At 32.5% G+C, this 25,241-nt stretch overlaps 6 protein-coding genes across 10 annotated transcripts in view; 3 read left to right on the forward strand and 3 right to left on the reverse strand.

The window, feature by feature from the left end:
* The window catches only part of LOC120767625, a 107,900-nt gene extending 103,853 nt beyond the window's left edge, over window positions 1–4,047 (reverse strand). For both annotated transcript variants that reach the window (XM_040093781.1, XM_040093782.1), the window contains exons 1-2: window positions 3,969–4,047; window positions 1,166–1,321 (exon numbers count right to left, since the gene is read on the reverse strand). The gene's annotated coding sequence lies outside the window, so the exon portion shown is untranslated. The remainder of the gene's footprint in view (window positions 1–1,165; window positions 1,322–3,968) is intronic.
* On the reverse strand, window positions 3,636–6,119 carry LOC120767626 (vacuolar fusion protein MON1 homolog A). Its single transcript, XM_040093784.1, has 5 exons — window positions 6,027–6,119; window positions 5,292–5,969; window positions 5,085–5,236; window positions 4,806–5,007; window positions 3,636–4,746 (listed from the first exon to the last, which is right to left on the reverse strand). Exons 2-5 carry the CDS (start codon window positions 5,933–5,935, stop codon window positions 4,107–4,109), a joined length of 1,638 nt encoding a protein of 545 aa, XP_039949718.1. The 5' UTR covers window positions 5,936–5,969; window positions 6,027–6,119; the 3' UTR covers window positions 3,636–4,106.
* Window positions 6,120–6,346: 227 nt separating this feature from the next.
* On the forward strand, window positions 6,347–7,355 carry LOC120769422 (28S ribosomal protein S2, mitochondrial). The gene is made up of 2 exons (XM_040096404.1): window positions 6,347–6,427; window positions 6,483–7,355. The coding sequence occupies exons 1-2, from the start codon at window positions 6,403–6,405 to the stop codon at window positions 7,244–7,246; spliced, it is 789 nt and encodes a 262-aa protein (XP_039952338.1). The 5' UTR covers window positions 6,347–6,402; the 3' UTR covers window positions 7,247–7,355.
* A 10-nt stretch (window positions 7,356–7,365) lies between these two features.
* LOC120769421 lies at window positions 7,366–8,882 on the reverse strand. Its single transcript, XM_040096403.1, has one exon. It carries the CDS (start codon window positions 8,757–8,759, stop codon window positions 7,455–7,457), a length of 1,305 nt encoding a protein of 434 aa, XP_039952337.1. The 5' UTR covers window positions 8,760–8,882; the 3' UTR covers window positions 7,366–7,454.
* Window positions 8,883–9,017: 135 nt separating this feature from the next.
* On the forward strand, window positions 9,018–19,846 carry LOC120769420 (eukaryotic translation initiation factor 4E-binding protein Mextli). 4 transcript variants are annotated; one of them, XM_040096400.1, is made up of 11 exons: window positions 9,018–9,096; window positions 11,445–12,095; window positions 12,178–12,421; window positions 12,603–12,674; window positions 13,363–13,423; window positions 14,157–14,491; window positions 14,558–14,631; window positions 14,693–14,960; window positions 15,029–15,172; window positions 15,250–15,368; window positions 19,605–19,846. In XM_040096400.1, the coding sequence occupies exons 2-11, from the start codon at window positions 11,703–11,705 to the stop codon at window positions 19,734–19,736; spliced, it is 1,842 nt and encodes a 613-aa protein (XP_039952334.1). In that variant the 5' UTR covers window positions 9,018–9,096; window positions 11,445–11,702; the 3' UTR covers window positions 19,737–19,846. The 4 variants fall into 4 exon arrangements, with proteins under 4 accessions (XP_039952334.1, XP_039952333.1, XP_039952335.1 ...); XM_040096399.1 differs by having other exon boundaries at window positions 14,157–14,631; XM_040096401.1 differs by lacking the exon at window positions 12,603–12,674 and having other exon boundaries at window positions 14,157–14,631.
* Window positions 19,847–22,281: 2,435 nt separating this feature from the next.
* On the forward strand, window positions 22,282–24,468 carry LOC120768176 (prophage side tail fiber protein homolog StfR). Its single transcript, XM_040094741.1, has 3 exons — window positions 22,282–23,912; window positions 23,968–24,096; window positions 24,162–24,468. The coding sequence occupies exons 1-3, from the start codon at window positions 22,650–22,652 to the stop codon at window positions 24,213–24,215; spliced, it is 1,446 nt and encodes a 481-aa protein (XP_039950675.1). The 5' UTR covers window positions 22,282–22,649; the 3' UTR covers window positions 24,216–24,468.
* Window positions 24,469–25,241: the final 773 nt, after the last annotated feature.

The raw sequence follows: 25,241 nt of genomic DNA on the forward strand, positions 1-25,241 counted from the left end.
TGAAGCGGAAAGTCCTCAGTCGAGGTGGTAAACGTGTACCGGTCGCTGCTGGACGGCATGCACGAAGCGACAACGAGCGCGCGACTTACAAGGCACGCGGCACAGCACGCAATTTCGAATGAACGCCAAGGATGAGCGCATTAACTTCGAATTGTGTACACGGCACGGCTTCAGGACGTGGTTAAGACGTGTGTAGTACGCGTCGAAGTTAGACGCGCAACATTTGGCTTCTTAAGTTTGTGCAGCGTCTGTAGTACGAGTCACGACGACTGCCAAAGCCAACTAACTAACTTGATTAAGGTGCTAAGCGGTAAGCAGCAGCAGCACTCGCCGCAGCATGTCTGCGTGCATATAGAGAACTATTAGGCGGACACAAACACACACACGTACGCACGCACTTACGCTCACAAGCTGTTTTGCATTACACCTTTTAATACTTCATTTAATTAAATTTTGTATGGCACAATTTTTTACTTGCTCTCTGCATTTGCTTTTCGCTGCCGTTTCGAAATCGCGCACTCGCTGCAAAATGTCTGCTTTCGTAGTTTTACGCGTAGATATTGAATTCACAATTCATTTTTTTTTCTTGTGTGCGACTCGTCTAATTGTTGCTTAGGAATTTCATACAACGCCTATAAGTATGCACACAACCCACATACACGCACATGCTTTATACACAACGCAGCACTAAACATTTGCAGACAATGTGTATATTCATATATTTTTTTGCAGGCGCACAATTGCTGTAAATTTTATAAAATGGCAATTTACAAAAAAAAAAATCACACTTTTTTTTGACAGTTTTGACTTAGCGCTGCAGCGTCTATTAATGGCAGCAACAACCGCACGCGCGTATATCCTTTACTCAACTGAGTCGGCACGAAAATGGCTGTGGGAGACAAAGCGACGAGTATTTGAGCTTTTTCAATTTCGAAACTCTCAAAATGCGCCTCAAAACGCAATGAGCGTAAGTCGGAGCAAGCAAAGGGGAGGTTTTGATGGCAGCTGGTCGTTTTGAAAGATTGGTGAAAAGCTCTTGTTGCATGCCACATTTGCAATAATGGCGGCAATGCAGTATGCAAATATTTTGTTTAGCACTTAAAGCTAGTTTTGTTTAATTATTGTTTAAATATTCTAAAAAGATTATGATTTATGCATGTCTTACCTTAAACTTGCATTCCTAACTTGATTGTTGTTAGCGGTTATTTTTACACAATTTTGCATGAACTTATATTCAGCCAATAACATTATTTTTCTTGCTTAATTCCTAATTCGAAAATTTTGAGTGACTTGTTAATCTTGAATTTGTCCATTAGATAGTCTAATAACAAAAGGAAAGAGAGCTGTTTAATTAAAAATCAACTACGAAAGCAAATATGTAAAAACACAATAAATACAATTAAAAATATTATAAAAATTTTAGAAAAAATAAAAAGTATAATCATAAAAATTAATTTTAAAAACTATGAAAAATAGTATAAAAAACTCAAAAAAATTATGTTTTAATAAATTAAAAAAAAATTCTAATATAATATTATAATAACAAAAACAAATAATAATAGAATAGAAATACATAAATACCTAAATTATTAAATATTTACGAATGTGTTAATGCAGCGTTAAAAAATATAAAATAAAGTTGGAAAATTTTTGTTAAAAATATTACATTTGTCTGAATGTTTAAAAAATATGAAAAAAGGGAAAAATATATTAAAAAAAAAATAAAAAAATATTTGAACAAAATAACAAAAAAAATAAATAAATTAAATTATTAAAAAAATAGTCAAAAATATTAAATTTGTCTGAATGTTTAAAAAATATGAAAAAATGAGAAAATATACAAAAAAAAAATAATAAAATATTTGAACAAAATAACAAAAAAAAATTTAATCAACTAAATTATTTAAAAATTTGTCAAAAATATTAAATTTGTCTGAATGTTTAAAAAATATGAAAAAATGAGAAAATATACAAAAAAATTAATAAAATATTTGAACAAAATAACAAAAAAAATTTAATCAACGAAATTATTTAAAAATTTGTCAAAAATATTAGATTTGTCTAAATGTTTAAAAAATATGAAAAAAATGGGAAAATTTATTAAAAAAAACATAAAAAATATTTGAACAAAATAAACAAAAAAAATTTTAAAAATATATGTACATACATACATACATATAAAAAAATTAATTGACTAAATTATTTAAAAATTTGGCAAATGTTAAATGTTAAAAAATATTAAAAGAAATACTAACAAAAAATATAAAAGAATTAAAAAAAACTATTAAAAAGAAGTACATACATACATATGTACATACTATGTATAAAGCAAAAGAAATATAAAAAACCATAATATTATGAAAACTGTTACACAAATATTTAAAAAAAATTATAAAAATTTGGAGTAACTATGTATGTATGTATGTACATACATATGTACATATTTATAAAACAATAATAAAAATAAAAAATATTTTGTATTATTATGACTTTAAGTTAGTATAAAGTAAAGTGAAATAGAAAAAAAATTTAATATGAAAAATTTAATATAAAAAAAAAACATTAGAAAAAAATAAAAAAAAAAATTTTCTATAATATTATAAAAAATTTGGTGCAACTATTAAAGCAAGTTATAAATTACATAATAACAAAACCCAAAAATAATATAATAGAAATAGAAGACTAAACTATTTTGAATCTGTTAAATTTGATTGAACATTAAAAAAAATTGAAGAAATATTCAAAAAAGTTAAAAAAAAAATATTCAAAAATTATATTCAAAAAAATTAAAAAAAAATTAAAAAAAATACCAAAAAAGATATTAAAAAAATTAAACAAAAAATATTAAAAATTATACAAAATAGTAAAAATAAGATTTTAATATACAAAAATAAAAAAAAAATATATGTATAAAAAAAATATATAAAAAATATATAAAAAAATATATATAAATAAAGATATTAAAATTTTAACTACATTTAAATTAAAAAAAATCAAAATATTAAAAGGAATTATAAAAAAATTATACAATTTTAACACAAAACAATAAAAAAATATACATATGTATATGAAAAACAATTAATTAAAAAATATTAAAATTTAAATCGAAAAGTAAAAAAAAAGTACTAAAAGGAATTATAAAAAAAATTAAATTTTAATTTACAAAAATTAAAAAAATATTTATAAAAACAATTTACTAAAAAATATTAAAATTATAAGTCAATTTAAAGTAAAAAATAAAACAAAATACTAAAAGGAATTACAAAAAAAATTCATAAAATTATAAAAAAACATATTTTAAACAAAATTTTAATGTAAAGTCAATTTAAAGCAAGAAATAATAAATAATTTCAGGAGAATGTATAAAAAAGGAATTATAAAAATAAAAATTAAAAAACAATAATTTGAAGTTAAGAAAAAAATTAAAAAATAAGAAAATTTAACAAAAATTTAAAATAAATTAAAATAATTATTTTTTAATTTCAAAAATTGTAATTAACCTTTTTGAAAATATTTCCTTAAAAAATCAAACACGAACTGCAGTTTAGTCAATACACTAACCGGTCAAATATGTAAATTTCGACCTTCATTCACATCAAATTAATAAAAATCTATACATACATAAACGTATGAAGTTTATGAAGAAATATATGATATAGCGCGCTTTATATTTATTAAAATCATCGTAAAATCTTTCTTAGTCTAACTTTATTCATATGATTGCAGCAGGGCTTTATTTGTTCCACACATCTGTATGTATGTAGGCATGTATTTTCATAATATAACTAATAATCAACGTCAATTAACTATTTAAGTATTAACTAAGATTATGCATTTGTATGTATGTAAGTGTGTAACGGTAAAATTTTAAATCTATTTACACTTTATTTTAAATTGTCAGAAAAATTCAACCACATATTTCATTAGTACTTTATACTTAGTGTATATCGCAAGTCAATAATACTTACAAATTTACATAATGAGCACAGCTGCATTCACCATTAATTTTGATTAAAAACAAAAACTGACCAATTCGCCTCATTGACGCCGTGCTCTATTGTCTACTACAACTCAGCGCTTAACATTTCGCCAAGCAACCACCAGCCTCAGAAGGTCGGATGGTTTCGTATGAAAAATACATCATATTCCTTTTCGATCCACTTAATCAACTTGTCGACATTTTTTATCACTGCACACTTATCCACCAACGGTTCGAATACCGCATACAATTCATATGCTGCTGTTACCCATGCCAAGACCACTTCATGTTCGCGCACCTCGTAAATTAATTTAAGCGGTCGCGAGTTGTTGTGTATGCGATGCAGTAAATCACAATATATGCCTTCCAAACGTTCAAATTCGTTCAGTGTAGTATATGGTGGTACAAGTTCGGAGCAGAGCAGTTGCGCTGCCGTTTTAGGTTTATAGAGAAAATGTCGCAGTTCAGGTATGCCAATAATGTTTAAATTTAAACCGCCATTAGTAGGTTTCTCAATTTCTTTACTAATCGCGTCCAGACACTTTGTCGAACGCAATTTATCCGTTATGCGTCGCTTGGCATCGGAGAGCGTAAAGAATACATTGGGATCGACTGAAAGCAACAAAAGGCACGCCTGGCAATCGTCGGTTAAATAGGAAACATGTGCATATAAATAACCGTTCATATCGAATTTCGGCAGACAAATAGGTGTCCAATTTTCTGAGGTTTTGAAGGATTCGGAGCACTCGATAAGATTGAAGATTAGCCTGTGCATAGAAAACAATAAATATTAGTAATTATGGAAATCTATATATATGTTTCTTACCTCAAATCTGCTGGATGGATGGAATATTTTTTCATACGCACAAGTGATATTAGTTTATTATTAGCTATGAGCACGGCAAATACCAAGTCCTTGATTTTTGAGCAATTGCTTTGTATACCGCTAACGATGCTTGAACGTACCGTCGTTGGAAGAGGTAGTACACGAATGGAGTTTGTTAGAAATGTGAAGACATTGTTGGTCACTACCAAAAAACAAATATAATAATTGTAAGATACGATACAATAAAAGTAAACAAATTTATTTAAAAATAAAGCTAACCTCGCTTATTACTGCTGTCATTTGAGAGCAAATGATAGATTAATCTTTCGCTACCAGCTAGTGAACGCCGCAGATCAAAATTTTTACGTTTTTCAAATATGCGTGTGACATGCTTGTTCGTTAATGTGGAAAGTATTTGATTGTATACATCACTAAAATTTTAAATATATTAATTTTTTATCGTTCAGAACAATTGGTGTAACTTACCTCAACTGCAGTTGCAACTGTGGCACACTCATATTTGAACGTGACGCCGCAACGAGTATTAGCGTATTACGCACTAAGAATACAAATTTAATGCCACGCGCGTGTATAGACGTTATAGCGTCTTGTCCATGTTGTACAAAGCTAACCAGCGCTTGTATAACACCGAATAAAGTTGCTAATTTGTCTTCGTTGCCGTGCAAGGAATAAATGGGCTTACCAGCTTCGCTCAATATAAATATATGCTTTTTTTGTTCACGCCATACATTGTCATGCATATAGTCAAATTGGTTTTCATCACAATCGTCGACACTTACAGCCCCTAATGAGTTCACGATTTCACCAGATATTGTGCTGGTGCTATTGCTAATGGGTAGCGATTCTGCCGATATCGACTTATGTACATTGTCAATTGTACTAGAGTTTTTGTTGGTGGTTTCATTTACACCATTAATTGTGTCTTGTCCTGGTGTTAAACCTTCACGTATTTCACTTATAATACTATGACCAACCTCGTTGTGTTCGCGCTCTGTATCTTGGAAATATTCGTTGTCTTCTGTATGGGGTTCACATTCAGCGTCCGAGTATTCAGAATTCGATTGCATCGACGCTGAATCCGAGTAATTTGTGGGCGGTTCTATGTCCATGTTCTTTATAACCTTATTCACGCCATTAATTGTTCTGCAAATATAAAAACCACATTTCAATGATTACCAACACATTTTTCTTTAACCTTACGTAATAATATGTCCAAAATAATATTCATAAATTGATTTTGAATAAATTGATGATTTTGTTTTGCTGCATAATTGTAAAACCAAATCGTTTAACTTATAATTCTTCTTCTGTAAGCGATCGGTCACAATGGTTGAACATATGTTTATTAAGTTATTTATTTGGTAAAATAAAAAATCCATATAAAACTTCTTTTAAGTTTATTATAAAATAGTTCATAGTACTGATTGCTAATTGCTATTGTCAAAATAGTTTATGCATAAAAAATATTTACAAAAAATTTATAAATTTAACTTTTCTACTGGCATCTCAAACAGCTGTTCATCAGCAGTACGGCGTGATTATTGCTCAATTGGGTTAAAATTCATTAAGTTCCAAGATGTTACAAAACTCTTTAAAGTCAGGTAATATTTATAAAAATAGTTTTGAAATCCATTTATAAACCAATCACTCTTTCAGGTACACGTATATTTACTTATCGAAATGTTTGTGCCATTCCCAAACGATTACAACAAACACAAACCGCTACAAACACTCCCGCAACAGAACCTGAAAACATTGCTGTAATAGAGGAACGAATATCAAAGCACCCTGATTATTTTCAAGTGCATAATCTGTTCACTGTCCGCGATCTCTTCAATGCTAGAGTTCATTATGGCCACAAAGAGGGGTCATTAGATGATCGTATGCGCCCCTACATATACGGCAGTCGTCTCGGTCACCTTATATTCGATTTAGATATAACTGCTGCACATCTTCGTGATGCTTTAAACATAGCTGCACATATCGCTTTTCGCGATGGTATTATACTATTCTTTAATCGAAATGCTCTCAACGCCCATCTGGTGGAGAAGAAAGCTATAGAGGCCGGTGAATTCTCACATACACGCTTTTGGCGAGGAGGTATTTTTACTAATGCTAATGTACAATTCGGTGCTGTAACGCGTTTACCTGATTTGTGCATTTTTTTGAATACACAAAACAATATATTGACACAGCATGTGGCTGTGCGAGATTCCGCAAAAATGGCAATACCCACTATTGGTATTGTGGACACTAATTGCAATCCCAATCTGATTACTTATCCGGTGCCAGGAAACGATGATTCACCAGCAGCAGTAGAATTATATTGTAACCTATTCAAAGCTGCAATATTACGAGGCAAAGAAAAAAGAAAGGAACTGCTTGGAGAAACTGAAAACACTAATAGTTCAAAATCTTAAAAAAAGGCAGCACCCAAAAAAGTGATGGCCTAGATTATATATTGTTTTTACACAAGAGTGTCTGTTATGAAAATAAATAAGCAAATTAACTGTTTGTGTCCAAAGAAAACATTAAACCGTGTGCTTATTCCCCATTTTCTATTAACTGTAATAACAAAATATTACAATTTGCAAATTAATCAATTTATGATTATATTTATAATACAATTTAAGATCTGGGAAGTGTCACAATACCTCCCGGTAGCAACACACCGCCAGGTTGAAAACTATCCGACAAAGTTTGACGTGATGAGAAAACGGGATCGTGTGTGTTACGAATATTTTGATTTAAAGAATTGTTGGAATGCCAGTTTCCAGGTAGATTAAAAACATTTTCCGATGAGGCATTGTTTGTGTCAGTTACAGACTTTTTTACATCTCGTTCTATCCGAGCTGAGCGTTCTACCATACGAGCATTCAACATCTCTTTATGTGCGTTTACAGCCTCCACTGCACGCTCTAAACGAACGCGATCCTTTTCGTCCAATTCTTCGTACGTCTTTTTACCCAGACGTTGTACTACTCTTTTAGCGTTTTTAAACTCGCGATTCTTAAATGGTTTCATGGCTTGGCGGTATTCTCGCCACAAGCGCGTCTTTTGCTCGCGTTCCTCCGGTGTATTAGCGATCATTGCTGGTGGAGCTTGAGGCTTCACTATCCATGTGGATTTAAACTTGTCATACTTATTGGTGGAATTATGTGGCTTTTGAATATAAATTTGGGGTCGGATTGTTTGTCTTTTGTTGTCTTGTCCCACATTTGTAAAGTTTTCGTCTTCCAATTTTGTGTTTTTTATCACTGGTTGCTCATTTTGGATTGGTTTGGTTGATGCCGGTTTAATGTTTGTTTTTACAGCAGAATCGCCATATTTCGGTTTTGTTCGAGAAGAAAAATTGTTTTGTGAAAAGAACCTGTTGCTAGCTTTTTCCGATTGTTTGTTGTAGTCATTGTATTGGTTTAAGCGGGGCATATGTGGCATTGGAGGAAACAAAGGTTGCATTATAGGTCCAGATGACCAGTGAACATCTTGATTAAGAAACTCGTCAAACGACAATGGTGGCACCAATGGTGGTATTATTGGATCTTGATGAAAATTGCGTGCATGGTTGTTTTCAAACTGGTTTCTTTGAGGTGTTACTGCATTAAAATTGGGCAAATTATAATTTTGCGATCTAGAAAAAATTCTTTCTTGATTCTGGTTATTTTGTATATGGCTTTCTGAAGTCCAGTTTTTATTACGTGGATTTTGTCGCTGTTGAACGGCAAATTTTCTATCTTTTGCAGATCTTGATGATTTGTTGTTTTTACTTTCCTCCTCTGCTTCTTTTAATTGTTTCCAATCACTAAAAGACATGCCCAGTCTAATTGGTGGTAACACAGCTTTCCTAGATTCTTCTGGTTTATCTTCCAAGGAAGCATTTTCACATTGTTGTCTCAAATTTTCTTCATCTTTTTCAGTTACCCTTAAAGCCATCGCGGATATTTATTGTATACTTTTCCAGATAAATAACCGCTTTGGAATTATAATTTTTACTGTTTTGTTTGCAATATGTATTGTTAATTTATATCCACTTTATTATACTATAGAAAATGAAAAACGTCAGAGAAGAATATAAATTCACGATAATTAAAACTGTAAGTTCACCATTCCCAATAGCAATCCAACTCCAAGCTATTGGGTTCCCACAATTAGTTATGTTCCACAAAAACGGCAGCACCTTAACTTTACATCATTTGCTTTGATTGGATGTTTCATCCACTACGACGAACAGTAAAAAGTTTTTCTCTTGTGTGAATTTGCAGAATTTCTGGTAAGTCTTCGGTAAAATGTGTTCATAATTGGAAAAATATACTAAAAGTGGCAATAAGTTAACAATCTATGTAAAATCGTTTCAAACACTTGTGTCTCTGCGGTTTGAACTCTTGTCTAAAAATCTTTAAAAATGTGCGACGGTTCTATTATAAAGAGCAGCAGCAGCATCGACGGCAACGTTGACGCAGCAACCAAATAGAGGAAACGCAATTGAAATCCACTAAATTAAGACTGCAAGTCTAAAATATGTTTTAATTTTCATACAACTGGTTAAAAAATAGCAATTTGTCACTCCTTAATTGACATTTAAAAAGTAAAATATTTAAAACAACGTTGTATAAATCCAAATACTCCTTTGCTCAAATCAGTCAACGCCGCTGCATATTTCTCTGCGCACCTAATTTGTGTTGCTTTATTTTTGTTTCTTTACTTCTGCTGTCGTCCGCAGTAGTGCTGAGTAAATACATTTTTGTTGCTATTCTCGACAATGATCCAATTGACTTGTACTGGATAGGGTAGCACTTGAGCACGATGGAACTGCCTAATGAAAATGTTGCAAGTTCTCACTGTCATAAGCAGCAGCATTGCAGGTTTAATTGTATGGTTAACCAAATATTTAGTTCATCATCGCATTTGTTAATGAATATGAATCAACGCATTGTAGATATGGCAAAAACTACAACAATAATTGAGCATTTGAGAGTGGGCGGGAGTCTAGTATGAACGCTGCCAACTTCACGGACAAGAAACGAAAGTGCGGCTGCTGGCACTTTTGTCGATAGCAACACGAAGGTTTAATGTATGTTGTTGATGAGGTCTTTAGATGATTCATTTAGCTGAAATTTGTAGGTTTACATTTACTATTACTAATTGTTTGGCCCTATATGAAAAAAATATAAGTTGCCATTTGATAATATGGGATTGCAAAGGCATTATTGAATATTTGAATTTTTGTTAAAAATTTTAAACTAACTACTCATAAATAAATGGCGAGTATTTTAATTAAAATGCAAAGCGTGTTATCGCATTGTTGAAATTATAATTCCAATTGCTATATTCATAAAGCTAAGTGCGGTTTGCGTTCGCTCTTACCGCGCTAAATAGGTTTTTGTGCAATAAATGAAATTATACTTTAAATATGTATATGTATGAATATGTGTACATACTACATATAATAATGAAAAAATGGTAACTATAATGTGTTTATACTTTAAAGATGAGAAAACGTTAAATAACTCTCAGTTGCCTTTGAATATTATTTTGGGTAGTCTAACCGAGTTCATAACTTTTAATTAAAATGTATTTTAAAAAACTTTAAAACAATTCCCTTACAAAAAAATGCGAATCCTATTCAGTGCGTTAAATATGTCGGCTTTTTGTTCGAGAACTGCAAACAATGTTTTGAATACTTAGACCGCAGCACTCCTTGTACATAGCTCCATAATAACGTCAGCCGCTGTAACAACAACTTTAGAGATAAAGAGTGTTGACGAAACTTGTAGTGTGTAGTTGTTAATAAAAAACAACAACAATATATAAAATGACCTTGGCATCTGATAATATTTTAAAATAGTTGTTTCTTTCGATTATAAAGTAAACAAAAATAAATTTTGCATTTTTTGTTTATATTGCAACCTATACATAGATGCTGAAACACTTATAGTGAATGTTGTTGTTATAGCGGCTTATGGCGAATATTGGCCCTTCCGCTTAATTACCCAAAAAATTTTGGGTTTAATGTCATTATTAACAACATATAATATTATCCGAATGTGTGTATGTAAATAAGTAACTCCATAAAATGATGTGAAAGATAAAAATTTGACGCATTAAATCTAAATAGGCGTAATATGCATACAAACTATAAATTTTTATGATACATACATACATGGGGAAATGAGATACCGTACGCAAGTAGCCGTAACGATAATTTTACTTTAGCAAAAGTTTGAACAGCACAAAATAGTAATGAAAAACACGAATTATTAAAAGAAGCTACAAAAATAAGGGCATTAGCAATTTACCATAAATAATCATATAAAGCGAGATATACTATATCTTAGCAACGCACGTTGGTAAAATCAACAACATTTCATAATTATTCAGTCTACTTATTGTAACTACAAATCTATAGTAGTATAGTTGGAAATAGAAGCAGTACACATAGATGACACAGTTGTATTCGTGGTAGGGCTTCAGCGGCAGCTAATCAATACTAAAAAAATTAAAACATACCAATTCGGTTTGTCAAACATTAACAGCACAAACCTATTTGAGGGTTAAATGGTGTTTGTTATGCATATTGCATTATGTTCTCATATAATAATTATTTAATTTTTTTTTCAGGGGGAGGTGCGAACAGACGTTTGAGATTATCTCGATATTCCTTCAATTTTACTTGAAGCATTTTTGTACAAGAAAATTACTTCAAACACACACACAGCAACAAAATAACCAACTATAGTTCCACGCTTCGTTTCTACTAAAAAAAACTACCAAAACAAAATAAGAAAAATTAAATTAAATTAAATTACGAAATCAGTAGACGATTTGATACATTTAATTTAAAGTGTAACCTTAATATAAATACAATTCATAGAAGCAATGGCACACATTGGACGTACAGTGAAAAATGTTGAGGCGCCACGCCCGCTAAAATCACAATCACGCTCTTCACTGAAAAACAATTATATGCTCATCGAGGAGCTAATACAGCTGATTGAGAATGTCGCGTTGACTCTACAATCGGGCATCAATAATACGGAACCAATGGCGGCGCTAGTGCAAAATCTACGCATACACGGTCCACAATTAGAGACCGTCTCGAAAGATACACTAGATCGTGCATTTGTCGTTTTCCGCAATGCTTCGCAGGACGAACGCTTAAATATTATGACGAGACTGAATCTGCTCGAATTGATAGAGTTACGCGCCAAAGGCTGGGAGGACAACGGCTTCAATTCGTATTATAAAACCAAACAAGTAACCAACATCGATGTGAGTGTGATTTGTGGTGATATTTTTTCGCTTTAATCAAAATATATTGATAATGTTTCTTCGATTTTATTTAACTATATAGCTACCCGATGGACATATTGATCCAACACAAAGCGGGTACCTTAGCACCTCCCCCACATTCGGTGGGGCTGGCGCCGCAGCGGCCGCAGCTATAGCCGCTGTTGGTTCGGCGCAGCAGACGCAACTCCTATTGGCACCAGGCGAGGTCATACGAAATTCAGGCAAGTTCCTGAAACCAACCAAAATACCGGGCAAAACCTATTGCAAAGATGAAGTGGTCATACGTAATGCGGATTCGGGAAAAGGTATACAGGAATACATAATCTATATGAAAAAGAAAAAATACAGTATACAATTTTACAAAAACCAAAACAAAGCACTAAGATATCTATTATTTTAAATCTTTACTATAAACTACAACATATTTAATTACATCAAACGATTTGTATTTTGCCTATTTCTTTGGATAATGCGTGCGCATATAAGTAATGGGCATTAAAGGTCGACGTGTCCATATGATTGAGGAGTTAAGTGAAACGATAATTTCCTTCCAAAGAGGTAAACGAAAGCATGTACATGTACATGTCAGTTAAAAACGCTTAAATCAACATTATTTCACGCATTCCTGCAAATAATTTCATTATTTTCACACATTTAATTGTGGGATATGGCACTGTGTACGCTATTAACATTGTTTGCGGTTGCTTATTATTATTAAACGGAGATTATATAGTTTGCGGTTGCTTCTTATTATTAATCGGAGATTATATAAATATTTTTATATTGCAATTATGTGTTGGCAGCAAAAGGTTTTCAGTTTAAGCATAATAATCATTTGTAACTAAAATTTCCAAAGGTTATTTTTTTTATATTGTTTGTGCCCAAAATTTCATCTCATCGTTGTAATTTTTCATCAACGCATATTAAACTAATTATAACAGACATTTGGATTATTTAGCATGCCAAAAAAATTTATTTGAGAACACACTTTTCCATGCATGCTTGGAGTCAATAAATTATGCTTTTAATTGTACATACGGACATATATACAAACATTTTTTCAAAATTAGGTTAAGTTTAAGTATTTTTCTTATACTCAACTTAATATACATATAACACATTATTTGTTATGGCTAAACTTTTAAATAGTTGTTGTTGCTTCCTTAATATGTGAAAAGCGACTTATCGAGAATGACTGTAATTTTTCAAATTGTTATATTATTGTTATTAATTGTTTTCAATTTAGTAAATCCCGGCGCTAAGGAACGTTTGGTGCAAATTACCGGTCCGACTGAGGAGAAAATAAAGTAAGTTTACACAACAACAACTTCGATATAAATGTGAAGAAATATAGAATTATTTTTGAATTCGAAAATCCGTTTATATCAGTTTCTTCCAATGATTTTAAGACGCAAACTAATAATTATTATTTAACACGTTGGCTGCCACGTCGCACGTTTTCATGCGACACCTAAATGTTACACTGAGGCCTCGTCGCACAATTTCGTGCGACGCCTAAATGTTACCCTGAGGCCACGTCGCACATTTTCGTGCGACACTTAAATGTTACCCTTAGGCTACGTCGCACATTTTCGTACATTTTAATATGGAATTTTGCATGGAATTTGGATTCTCTGGCCTGCGGTGAACATGTAGTTGTATTTCCCATGGCCGCTGTATATTTTTAATGGTTTTTTCAGGCCATGTCATACGAAAATGTTCGACACAAAAAAACCGTTATAACTGCAAAATTAGGGACCAAAATAAAGTCGCGAGTAGTCAAACCCTATTTTTAGCCACTAAGAAACAAAAAAGAACAAAAATAAGTTGTTGGCCTCAGGTGACCAAAATTGTTAAATGACATTGCTCCTGAACGATCAAAATTCTAAAAAGGCTTTGGCAGCCAACGTGTTAAAAGTGTTGAAAAATCGGTAGTGAAAGTGCAAGTTTTTACAAATACATTTTCCAAAATAATTTACCTTACTTTTTTCAAATATTGTTGACACATATTTATGTATTTATTAATTTCCCTCCACTCAGCTATGCCAAACAACTGATCGAAGACACTATTCGTCGCAATGCATCACCTGTACGTCTCGATCCCGCCATGGGTAGCGGTCATGCGGGTGGCGGTGGCTCCTGCTCTTCATTAGCGTCTTCCAATTCCGATGAGGCCGTTACGCCACGTACCCCAGGTGTTGGCGGTGCTGGCAACAGCAGTCTGGCCAATCGTCTAAGCTTCAATTCGGCGCAAAATTTCATGACTGCGACTGCGGCAGCAGCTGCTGCACAACAGCAACAGGTCATGAATATGATGGGCGCCGTCGTTGGTAGCACTTCCACACCTACGGCTGCTGCCGCAGCTGCAGCTGCTGGTAAAGTGTTGCGCCCTAATCAGCAAATGTTATTGCATTCATTTTCCACCAATGATGCTTCTTTAGGTGAATACAAATACACGGTGAACGTGGGACAGCATCTCATCAAAATCACCGGCGATTGTTGTGATCTCGTACGGGTAAGTACGCAGCCAATCTATGCACTTCAGACGAAATAACAAATAATTATGTTTCCTTTAGGTTGCAAAATTAGTGCTGGACGATTACTTTAGCAGCGCTGAATTCTTGGCTTCAGTCGAGGCTGGCGCAGCTTTTGATGGCAGCATTGTGAGTCCAATAACAACACCGTCAACGCCCATGAGTGCACCACAATTCATGATGGGCACACCATTGCATGCCGCTGCACCACCGCTGGCGGATAGTGGTATCGGTTTGAATTACATGGCCGTACAGGGTGTCAACAGCAGTCTACACGATGGTGATGATGAAGTATTTGCAGATACAAATGGTTTGATTAGCTTATTTGGAAATTACTTTATTTGTGTAAGATATGCTAATTTAGCGTTTACTTTTCAGCTGCCGGCCAAAGCAATGGTCTATCACGTTCACGCAGAAGTCACTTCTCACGAAAAGACTCCACACCAGAAGCGGCAGCTAGCTCTACAGCTGCACGTGGAAAAAATGAAAACGCCACCGCTGGCACTGCCAGCAGCGATTCATGTAAGTTTCACACATGCTGCCACAATAAACCATAATTTTTATTAATTATATGCAACTTTTTATCGTGTGCTTTGCAGCACGAATTGTTCACGAATACGAGCATTTGTTGTACTATTCGAAGAGCCCACATTCCTGGGCCTTGCCATTGGAGTGGCAAAAAATCTGCGAAAAGTTTCCAGCCATCGTACGCAATAAGGTAACCCAAGTCACTGCCACTACAGGCACCGTTACTAATACAGCACCGATATTCCGTGTTGCTTCCATAACTACTACTAATAGTAATATTTCTACTCCCACTACTATTACTACTACTACTACTACTGCTACCACTGCAATTGCAATTACGCCCAGTACTACTATGCCAAATATTGCTAGAAATAATAATATTAATAGTTCGTATGCTAATGCCACAGTAGTCGGCTCTGTTGGTGTCGGTGTTGTTTGTGCTAATGTAACTAGTAGTTTAAGTATGAACACAAAGAATAATACAACAATGCCAGCGCAGCTGGCACAACAGCCTGCAGTTGTTACACAACAACAACAACAACCACAACAGGCTATGCACATGCACCCTAGTTGTCCACTTATACATAACCGTCAGCAGTTTGAACTGCACACACCGTTACATATCAAACGTAAAGGGTTTTTTAATCGTCAAATAGTTAGTATTGACGAGGAGGGCTACGATGCGCTCCAACAACAGCAACAACAGCATTTGCAACAACAATACCACACAGAACGTCATTATAACAATACGAATAATTTATATCAACGTGCGTATAATCATCATCGCACCGATACAAATGCCAATAACAGTAATCAACAACAACAACAAATTCACTATCAGCAACAACAAAAGTTTATGTCTGTCCGTAACGGTCCCAGTACAGCCAATTTTAGCTATGCCAACATGTCATACAATAGTGCAGGTGTAACAGCACCAACCCAAGCAGCAACTCCCACTAATAGTCTATCAGCGTCCTTCAATAACGGAAACAACGCCAATAATAGCGCATTTTCAAATGCCACTATGGATAACAAGCCGCAAAAGTTATTGAATAAGCAAATCAAATTGATTTCCTCTATAATGGAGAGTACTGTAATCCAAGAGCCAACTGAGACTGTCAGCAAATCACTGGAATCGAATGCGAATGACAACAAAGTAACAGCTGACGCAACAGACCCGCCTGAGGGTGATAGAACCAAATTTGCTAAGTCCAAATTGCCTAGCAAAGCTAGAAACACTAGACGTGACGCCGGTGCCAATAATGATATTATTGAAATCATAGACGATGAAGATAACGATACGGATGTTGAGTTTGTTAGCGAAACGAAATATATGCAAACTGAGATAGTAATAACGGCTGATGTTGTGGCCAACCAAAGACGTGCCGTTGAACGGCCAAAATTTTTACGTGAATATCGCTCAAACTCCACATGCGACTAATATTTCGAGAAACGTGTTGTACAAAGAAATTGAGTTTGAATGGTTTTTGAGGTTAGATGTGCACTAATTAACTCAATGCTCCAATTCAAGAAAAAACAATAACAATTTGTACATCTATAGCAAATGATTTTACATTTTAAACAACAATTTATCATACTGAAATTCACCACGAAAAATTATTTATACTTAAACTGCGACAAAACGAGTTGTACCTAACGAAAATCTCAGAAATGCACATTTCAAACGCTATATTCAAGTATACTATGTAGAATGTAATATCGTTTTGAAAAATTTGCTACTTTATCTCACATACAATGCACGTTTATGCTTCAATATTAATTTTGAGCAGCTATAATTTTTAATTGGAAATCAAATACTCGCATCAACTGATTACTAATGTTGTGTGTATGTTGTTGCAAAAGCACACGAATTGTTGTAATACTTTAAGCGATTATGGTAATTAAATTACCCGAAAAACACTTATTTATTATATTTTATTTTCTTGGAAAATTCATAATAACGAGTTGACAGCTTAAATGTAAATTGTGCAACAATAAAAAACACGCGAAAAAGTCAAAATATGTCAGAAAATGTGGCATATTTTCGTATGATTAATATTTTTTATAATCACCGCTTAATGACCAAATAGGAGATACGAGTATATTTTTATAAAAGATTTGAGATAAAATAAACCTAACTGCACACATTTGCCAAATATTCGTTCCTTAAAATATGATTATTTATATAAAAAGTGTTTATATATTTTGTATATAATACAAAAAAAAAGTAAATTAAACCAACAAACTTGAAATTAACTACATACATACATATTTTAAATTTGTATTGAATATACGAATTTTAACGTTTTAAAGCAAAGCTTTTTGGACATGTGAAATGCTATAATTACCAATTTTGTTTCTAAAACAAAATCAAAAAATTAAATAAATGTACTATACATTTAACTAATCTGTGTTTTGGCTGTGAAACAGATTATTATTAAACCAAAAAAAAAAACACAAAACATGCAAAATGTTGTGAATAAAAAATTATTATTTTTTTCCAAAACAAAAACGAAAAACGTGAAAAATTAGCAAAACTCCTAGTGAACACTATGTTTCATGAGAAACCCAAAAATTTTTGTAGTTTTTTAGTAAAGCAAATATGCAATGAGTAAAAGCAATCACTATAAATACACACATACATACACACAATTAACGCAAATAAGTATTGCTGTCGTACAATGAAATGTATTTACAAAATTTGAAGTTTTTTTTAACAAACATTTATAATTAAAATGAAGTAATGTTTTTCTGTGAAAGTATGAAGTCATTTTACTGTAAATACACACAACGATTTTAACTCATTGTACGATTGCACGCGTCTATACTTGGTGTAGGGTAAAATTGCAAATTAGTTTTTAAGTACTTTATGCATTCAAGTAATTACTATTAAGACGGTTATGGTAAAGAGCTACGTAATCTAGTACTGGCAGTTTTTGGAAGTATTCACAATAGTACACATTTTTATGGCAAAAATGTTTAGTTAACTGTATATAAATAATTATATACGTATGTGTATAATATTTAAAATTGAAATTTTTGATGAATTCATATTCAGAACTACTGATATCGCAAAGCACCAAGCATACTTGATTCCTTAACCTGACCGACCAACCTAACCTAACCCATTATTCGGTATTTTTTCACACATATGAGTGTATTATTTAAAAAAAAAGTCGACATACCTACATTTAACCGTTACTACTTCCGCCTGCCAGCACTTGATATCATTTCCATTATATAAAAAACGAAGCAATTGTTCAGTTATTACACTTTAAAAGTGTATAACTTCACTTACGTAGTTGTAAGGTTTATAAAAAAAACATGAAAGCAGCACTCACATATGCATAAATATGTACTAAGTATATATGAGAATTTTATTTAATTTTAAACACACCTATATGCATTTCTTTAAATAAACTTACTTGACATACATTTTGGCATTGTAAGTATTTATGCATATATAACAAACTTGATATGCATAGAATGTATTTTTTGATAAACACACTTTTTCTTAGGTATCTCTGAAACCAGTATTTGATTTATTTGGAAATATAATAAAGCTTATTTAATTGATTAAATATTATAACTATATTTATTTAAAAAAAAAATCTTGCTTATAACGCTTTATTTCACCTAAACATGGACAAACTAAACGCATGCCTACAGCTGTGTTAACGGTATGGACTATAAACATGGTGTATTGGAAGCCATTTCACATTACTCACGCATTTACACAACAACTCACGCCCATATAATATGCTTATATCAGTAACTGCTTTCCTTCTATCGCCTTGTGCACCTTTACATTTCATTTCATATTTTGTTATTATATTAATATTTTATTTATTATTTTTTACGTTTATTTAAATTATTTTTATGTGTACCCGCCTATTTTTGTTTGTTCTATTTCTTATTTTTGTTCTCTTTCATTGCAACTTTCAATCATTATACATTTTCGCTCACAAATCATAAGCAATATTTGGAGATGTTTTGAAAAAATAAAAAATAGCATAAATTATATACACACCTATAAAAATAACGCTTTTAGCAGTTGATACCAAACGCATACTTTTCGAATAACACATTCACACACATATACTTTCATCGTTTTAATCCGCATATATACATACATATGTATGTCATCACCAACATTATCCCGCTTCATCGTCACGCTTAAGCCAATAAGTAAATTTAACTGTCTTTAACTTTAAGGTAAGCCCAAATGTTTGTAACTAACTACTTGCATTTTGCCCCACATTGCAATTACTTTTAATGTATATTTGCATATATTTAATTTTAAAATAATATTTTTTATTTTACTTTTATTTACTTATATTTAGTTTTTTCTATTTCTCAATTATTTTCATTTGTTTTATATTATTTCTCTCTCCCCCCTCTCTCTCTTTCTGTTTACACTCTGCAGGATTTGACGGATGAAAGCACTCGTTTCGATGGCGAAAAATATCTGGAATTGGTTAAGTCGGCGAGCAAGCGCAATATCGCTAGCGCCACAGATGAAACGACCGGTGATACGGAAAATCAGGAAAACGAATAAGCAAACGATTTCACATTTCCTAATTCTCATTTCGTTAAAAGCGGAGATCGCATACAGCATACGTATTCGTTTTATGTGAAATTAGTAATTTTTTTTTCGGAATCATTTTTTTAATTTTTTGTTCGTTTTTGTTTTTACACCTTTGAGACGTGTATTGAAATTAGCTTTAGGATTTTTTTCTCGCGAAATAATGAATTAAAAAAAATTGTTTAAAGAAAACACGAACATTGCAGAACATTGTAAATGTATTGCGATATAGTAAAAGTTAAAAAAAATCTCTAGGAATAGTGGCAATAATCTACAAGCAACTAGCGGAAATTACCGAAATGAAACATTTTATTTCTATAAGTCGAAATCGTAAATTTTGAACATTACATAGTAGTGTGCTCACCTTGTTTTTTTTTTTTTAGATTTTTTACTGAAGATAAACTTATTTGAAAAAATTTTAGTGCAATTGCAAACAGTGCAGTGCGCATAGTGTTGAAACCAGGTGGGCTATGGTTATTGTATTAACTTGTAGGGAAATCTAAAGTACTTGATTAATTAATTGTAAACAAGCTGAAAATCGCAACCGCTTTGAAAATAGAAATTAGCGTTTTTCAAGCATTCAAATTTGGCTAATATAAAAAATAGCAATGCTGTTTTCGAATTATATTATTTTCTATGACACGTCGCATAAGTGATTTGAAAATACGTAATTATCTTTTTTTTATTTACACACATACATTTTCAGTATATTTATAGACAAGTTAGTCATCACGAATATTAAAAAAAAATACGTCTAAAATATTATTTTAATGCAAAGCTGTTGGTTAAAATATTTTATATATTTATACATGGACTACCAAAAATCACAACCCAAAAAACTGAAGACAAATTTAATTGTTGTACGGCTTTGCATTCTCGAATATATTATATTTGTAAAACATATGGCTACACTTAAATTCAACATTTTATAAATTCTGAAATTACACACATAATTTGTCCAAAAATCCAATATCTATTTAATTTTTATGCTACATCATTTACAACAACAAATATTTCACGCTCACATATCAGCCCACCCATGCGCATTGCACCGTTATATTCTCTTCAATACCGAAAAATAAACTAAAATATTAGTCTTTAATACGTATAAACCTTATGCATTTTTGAAATATAAAAAGAAACGAACTTGTTATTTATGTTGTAATAACATAAAACTATTTATCCTTCATTTTTGTATAACTCAATTTTTAAGCAAACGATTCACTTAAATGTGCCTCATTTTTACACATGCGCGTTTTTTTTTGTAGAATGTATATATATACAAATACATATGTGTTTTTGCAATAATTCCGTTTTTTTAAGTTTCAAACTTATGTATTTTTCGTTTTTAAATGTTATTTAAATGATTTTATTTTGTGTACTGCGTTATTGCTAACTTTTATTGCCTTTCGTTTCTTTTTACAAAACCAAAAAAAGTCGTATTAAACGCGTTTAAGTTTAACTCGCAAAAAAGTATTTCTTTTCTAAATTGTTTAAAATAACGTGTAAATTATTTATTTTTGTCGTGAATTAATTTTTTTTGTGTTGAAAACTTCGTCGGCGAACGTTTTCTAAGCATTCATTGAAATTCTCAGAGTTTACTTGTTTAATAGTTTTAATTTTTTTGCATTAATTTATTTTTAATATATTTAATTACATAACGATTTTTTTAATGTAAATTCTGCTAAGCAAGCAAAAAGTAAATCGTCTAGTCTATCTGAAATTTTTAGTTTTTCTGTATTCAATTAAAACATATTGTTTCTTTTTTGTACTAAAATGAAATAAGCGTATTTTATAAAAGCCAATTGTTTTCTTTGACTAAATTGCTCTTAACTTTTTAATAAAACAAATAAAAAAAAATTGAAGAACAAATAAAATGAATTTTATTCTTAAAAGGGGGGAATCCTTTGATATCTTGAAATGTAAGTTAAAAATTAGCGCTTATTAGGAATTATCAAGCGATCCACAGTGCATTCGATAATTTAATTTATATCAAATTACCTCTCTCGTAGATAGGTTTTACTATAGCAACGAAATTATAAAAATTCCTGCTATTGTTAGATTTTGAAACACTTTCAGACTGTTACTACTTTTTATCTTTGAAAGCAGAGGCATAATATCATTTTCTATGGCTAACACAACTAAAATATTTCCAAACGGGTTAATTAAAAAAAAGAAATAAAAAAATATTAACGTATGACAATTATTACCAAAAAGCATGAGCATTGTTTACAACTTTATGTGGAAGTTGTGGAACCTAAAAGTGTACTGTTTTATTATTTTTTTTTTATATATAAAAGATTTTTCCGCAACAAGCATTATTTGCTTAAATCATTTCTAGCGTTTTACAAACTTCAAAAGAATTCTTGACCCCCTTTAAGTAGCCATTATGCAACGCCTCTTCCACTTAGCAACATTTTTAGTTTCTTTCAACATTTTCAATTTCTAGCAACATATGCAATATTTCTAAATTTCATTTTACCACTATCTTCGTCTTTTATGCCTTGTGTCATCTTCGTTAAGCGGTGTCAAAAAAATCACGAATAAACGTCAAAAACATTTTAAACAAAGTTTCACCTCTTGCTGCATGAATCAAAGGAAAATTAGGCCAGAAACGTAAATTACATACAAAAGTCCACAAAAATTTAGAGGAAAAATCCCGCTGACGTGTTTTATATTCTGGAAACGTGTAAAAACAAGCATTGGCGAAAATTCATTTACATCATTGAGGTGCTTCGTACGTCAGTACCTTCGTTCGTAGTCCCAATACGATAGGGTATTTGGCAGGTTTGAACAGGAATTGTTCATCAAGACGCGGTGCGGTGCGGGGAGTTTAGCTTGGTAACAACAAGTGCGTTTAGATTTGTAGCAACGGCGCCAATTAGAATGGACGCCAAAAATGACGATTCGGCTGGCAGTGATTCGCTGGATAAGTCTTTACAGAAGAAATGTGTAGTAGATGATGTTGGACAAGGTGAGGGTTCAACAGCGAATACGGCGCTGCCAGCGCAAGGCATTAGCGATAGAAATGATAAACAAAAATCGGATACTGAAGCTGAAAATCGACCTGCAATTTCCATTAATTCCCAAAACAAGACTGAGAAAAGTGCAGGCGATGGCGTATGCGATAGTCTCGAGGAGAATAGCAGCCGCATTGATGAGAATTTTGACAAAAGAATTCACATCGCTGAAATTGCAAATGATACAAACACCGCACAAGTGTTTGATGCGCATGAAACTGTTAATATTGCTACTATAAACTCGGATATGGCAGAAAGTAATACGTCCGTAATCAGCAATGAAAAAATAGCCATTTCCAACAATACAGGAAACGATGCTGCCGAAGCGCCTAGTGAATACAGCTCCAATAGCAGCAGTAATTGTAGCAGCAACAGCAACAATAGTAATGCCTTTGAAACAAAAGTTAAGCAGATCTCCAAGAACCTCAAGGAAACAACTCTAGCTGAATGTGCGAATAAGAAAGCATTAGCAGACGACACCAATTCCACCTCGTCCGCATCATCGGCTTCGTCAGCTTCGTCTACGCCGGAGTGTGAACAGGCGTCCGTCGATGAAGCGACGGCGGCTTTATATTCGTTAGGCCCTAGTACTAGCGCGGCGGCGGCGGCGGCAGCAGCTGCGGCGTCAGTTTCCGGTGGCAGTGCACAAGATGAAAATGATCATCGTTCAAAAAAAGTGCGGTTTCATCCAGATGTTAAGGAAAATGATGGTGGAAACAGAGTGATTCCGAAAAAGAAGAAAAAACTGAAAGCAAGTCAGGCTGGAAGTAGCAGCTCTGGCAGCAGCGGTGGTGCCGGTGGAGGGGATGATTCGTCAGGTAGTAGTCAGCGAGGTACTTCAGCTGAAGATGAAATGGAATTAGATGATGAAGATGATTTGGAAGAGGAAGGTACTTTCAGTATAGCTAAAACGATAGAGGATGCGCAGGATTACTTAAAGGAACATCCGTTAACATTTGCTGGTTCCTTTGATAAAAGTAATGTCACTACTCAAAGCGGCCTCTTAGAAGAAGAAGATTTACCACAAGCTGTAGAAACATCAGAAGATGACGAGGAAGAATTTTGTGTACAAGAGTTCCCTGAGAATGGTGTTGCGTGCATTTTAGGCAAACAAAATAAATGTGGAAAGGTGACAATTTGCAACAAGTTATTTAAAATTGTAATAATTTTCTAAATTTTACTAGGTGGAGTTCCTGCTGCGTTATGTAGATCGACCTGGCTTATTTTGGGAAACGGAAGAATTCATCAGTTTGCGATGTCCCAATTTGCTGCACCAGTATGAGCAATGTCGTGAACGACGCCAGACGCGTTTAGTGAGTTGTAAAAAAGAAATTGAGTGCAAACATTTTTATATTTAAATCAATAATTTTTGAATTAGATGAATTTTGTGGCGAAGCGTCAAAACCTCCGGCAGCGGTACACAGACTTCTAGGAACAAATGTGTTCATGTTGAGGATGACTTAACTACTGGAACTACAACAATATTTCGCTTTATAGAGTTTGCGGTGCAGTAATGCTACTCACGAAAAATATAAATCTACAAAATCAACACAATACAAAAGTATGAAATTAAAAAAAATTGCTGCTTATTAGAATGGCAATATGTACAGTAAATTTCAACATGCTCTATAAGAGCAATAAGTAGACCAGAAAATCCAATAAGTACTGTAAAAATGCTACAATTTCGTAGCAATTATCCTTCCCCGATTTTCAATTGAAAAATTTATACGACAAATGCTTTTTTATAGTACCACATAACTTTAGTTCACGAATTCTGTAATCGTGTGCAACAGATGGTGGAAATAACCGTATAGCGCCCAGAAAGAGTGAATGGAAGAAATGTTAGCTAAACTTGTGTATTATGTAAAGAATTTTTCAACAAAAGTACTCATTTAATGAAAGGGAAATGTAAAAATTGAAAATGAAATATTAGAAAGGGGATATAAAAAATCAACAAGAAAAGCACATTGATAAAAAATAATAAATTTGATGATAGTACGATAATTAATTATATAATAAACTATAAGCAAAAGTCTAATACTAGTTGAGTATTTTATTTTTTACATATTTTCAGAAAAGTTGCATTTATTTAAATTTAATGCTGAAAATTCCAGAGACCAAGAGATATGGTCATTTACTTTCATTCGATACATACTTCGTTTTTTCCGCAATGCGATATAATAGTTTCTATATTAAGTGTTACGTTATTTCAATTATTAATATGACAAAGGCGGTTTTAAAAGCTTCATATTGCAGCATCGACCCCTCTCGAAATAATTAAGAGCTACGCCTGAATGTGGCATCCACTGTTGCAATTTCATTTTCGTATAATTCATTTTTATGCCACATGAATTAATTTCTTAATCAATGTAATCTTTTGTATTAGTACGCCCATGTTTTATTTTTAAAGGAAATTAAAGTGTTTGTTAAATATAAGTAATTTCAAAAAATTAAAGCA

The sequence above is a fragment of the Bactrocera tryoni genome, chromosome 2 (assembly GCF_016617805.1).
Source record: "Bactrocera tryoni isolate S06 chromosome 2, CSIRO_BtryS06_freeze2, whole genome shotgun sequence".
In the NCBI taxonomy this organism is placed as follows: Eukaryota; Metazoa; Arthropoda; class Insecta; order Diptera; family Tephritidae; genus Bactrocera; species Bactrocera tryoni.

What these genes read in the sequence shown, in the direction of transcription:
- LOC120769421 (XM_040096403.1), bottom strand. Translation starts at nt 8,759, where the DNA reads ATGGCTTTAAGGGTAACTGAAAAAGATGAAGAAAATTTGAGACAACAA.
- LOC120768176 (XM_040094741.1), top strand. Translation starts at nt 22,650, where the DNA reads ATGGACGCCAAAAATGACGATTCGGCTGGCAGTGATTCGCTGGATAAG. An exon ending in AACAAAATAAATGTGGAAAG is followed by an intron (nt 23,913 to 23,967) that starts GTGACAATTTGC and finishes AAATTTTACTAG; the next exon opens with GTGGAGTTCCTGCTGCGTTA. An exon ending in AACGACGCCAGACGCGTTTA is followed by an intron (nt 24,097 to 24,161) that starts GTGAGTTGTAAA and finishes TTTTTGAATTAG; the next exon opens with ATGAATTTTGTGGCGAAGCG.
- LOC120769422 (XM_040096404.1), top strand. Translation starts at nt 6,403, where the DNA reads ATGTTACAAAACTCTTTAAAGTCAG. An exon ending in ACAAAACTCTTTAAAGTCAG is followed by an intron (nt 6,428 to 6,482) that starts GTAATATTTATA and finishes TCACTCTTTCAG; the next exon opens with GTACACGTATATTTACTTAT.
- LOC120769420 (XM_040096398.1), top strand. Translation starts at nt 11,703, where the DNA reads ATGGCACACATTGGACGTACAGTGAAAAATGTTGAGGCGCCACGCCCG. An exon ending in CCGACTGAGGAGAAAATAAA is followed by an intron (nt 13,424 to 14,156) that starts GTAAGTTTACAC and finishes CCCTCCACTCAG; the next exon opens with CTATGCCAAACAACTGATCG. An exon ending in ATTGTTGTGATCTCGTACGG is followed by an intron (nt 14,632 to 14,692) that starts GTAAGTACGCAG and finishes TGTTTCCTTTAG; the next exon opens with GTTGCAAAATTAGTGCTGGA.
- LOC120767626 (XM_040093784.1), bottom strand. Translation starts at nt 5,935, where the DNA reads ATGGACATAGAACCGCCCACAAATTACTCGGATTCAGCGTCGATGCAA. An exon ending in TGACAGCAGTAATAAGCGAG is followed by an intron (nt 5,008 to 5,084) that starts GTTAGCTTTATT and finishes GTTTTTTGGTAG; the next exon opens with TGACCAACAATGTCTTCACA. An exon ending in ATCCATCCAGCAGATTTGAG is followed by an intron (nt 4,747 to 4,805) that starts GTAAGAAACATA and finishes TTCTATGCACAG; the next exon opens with GCTAATCTTCAATCTTATCG.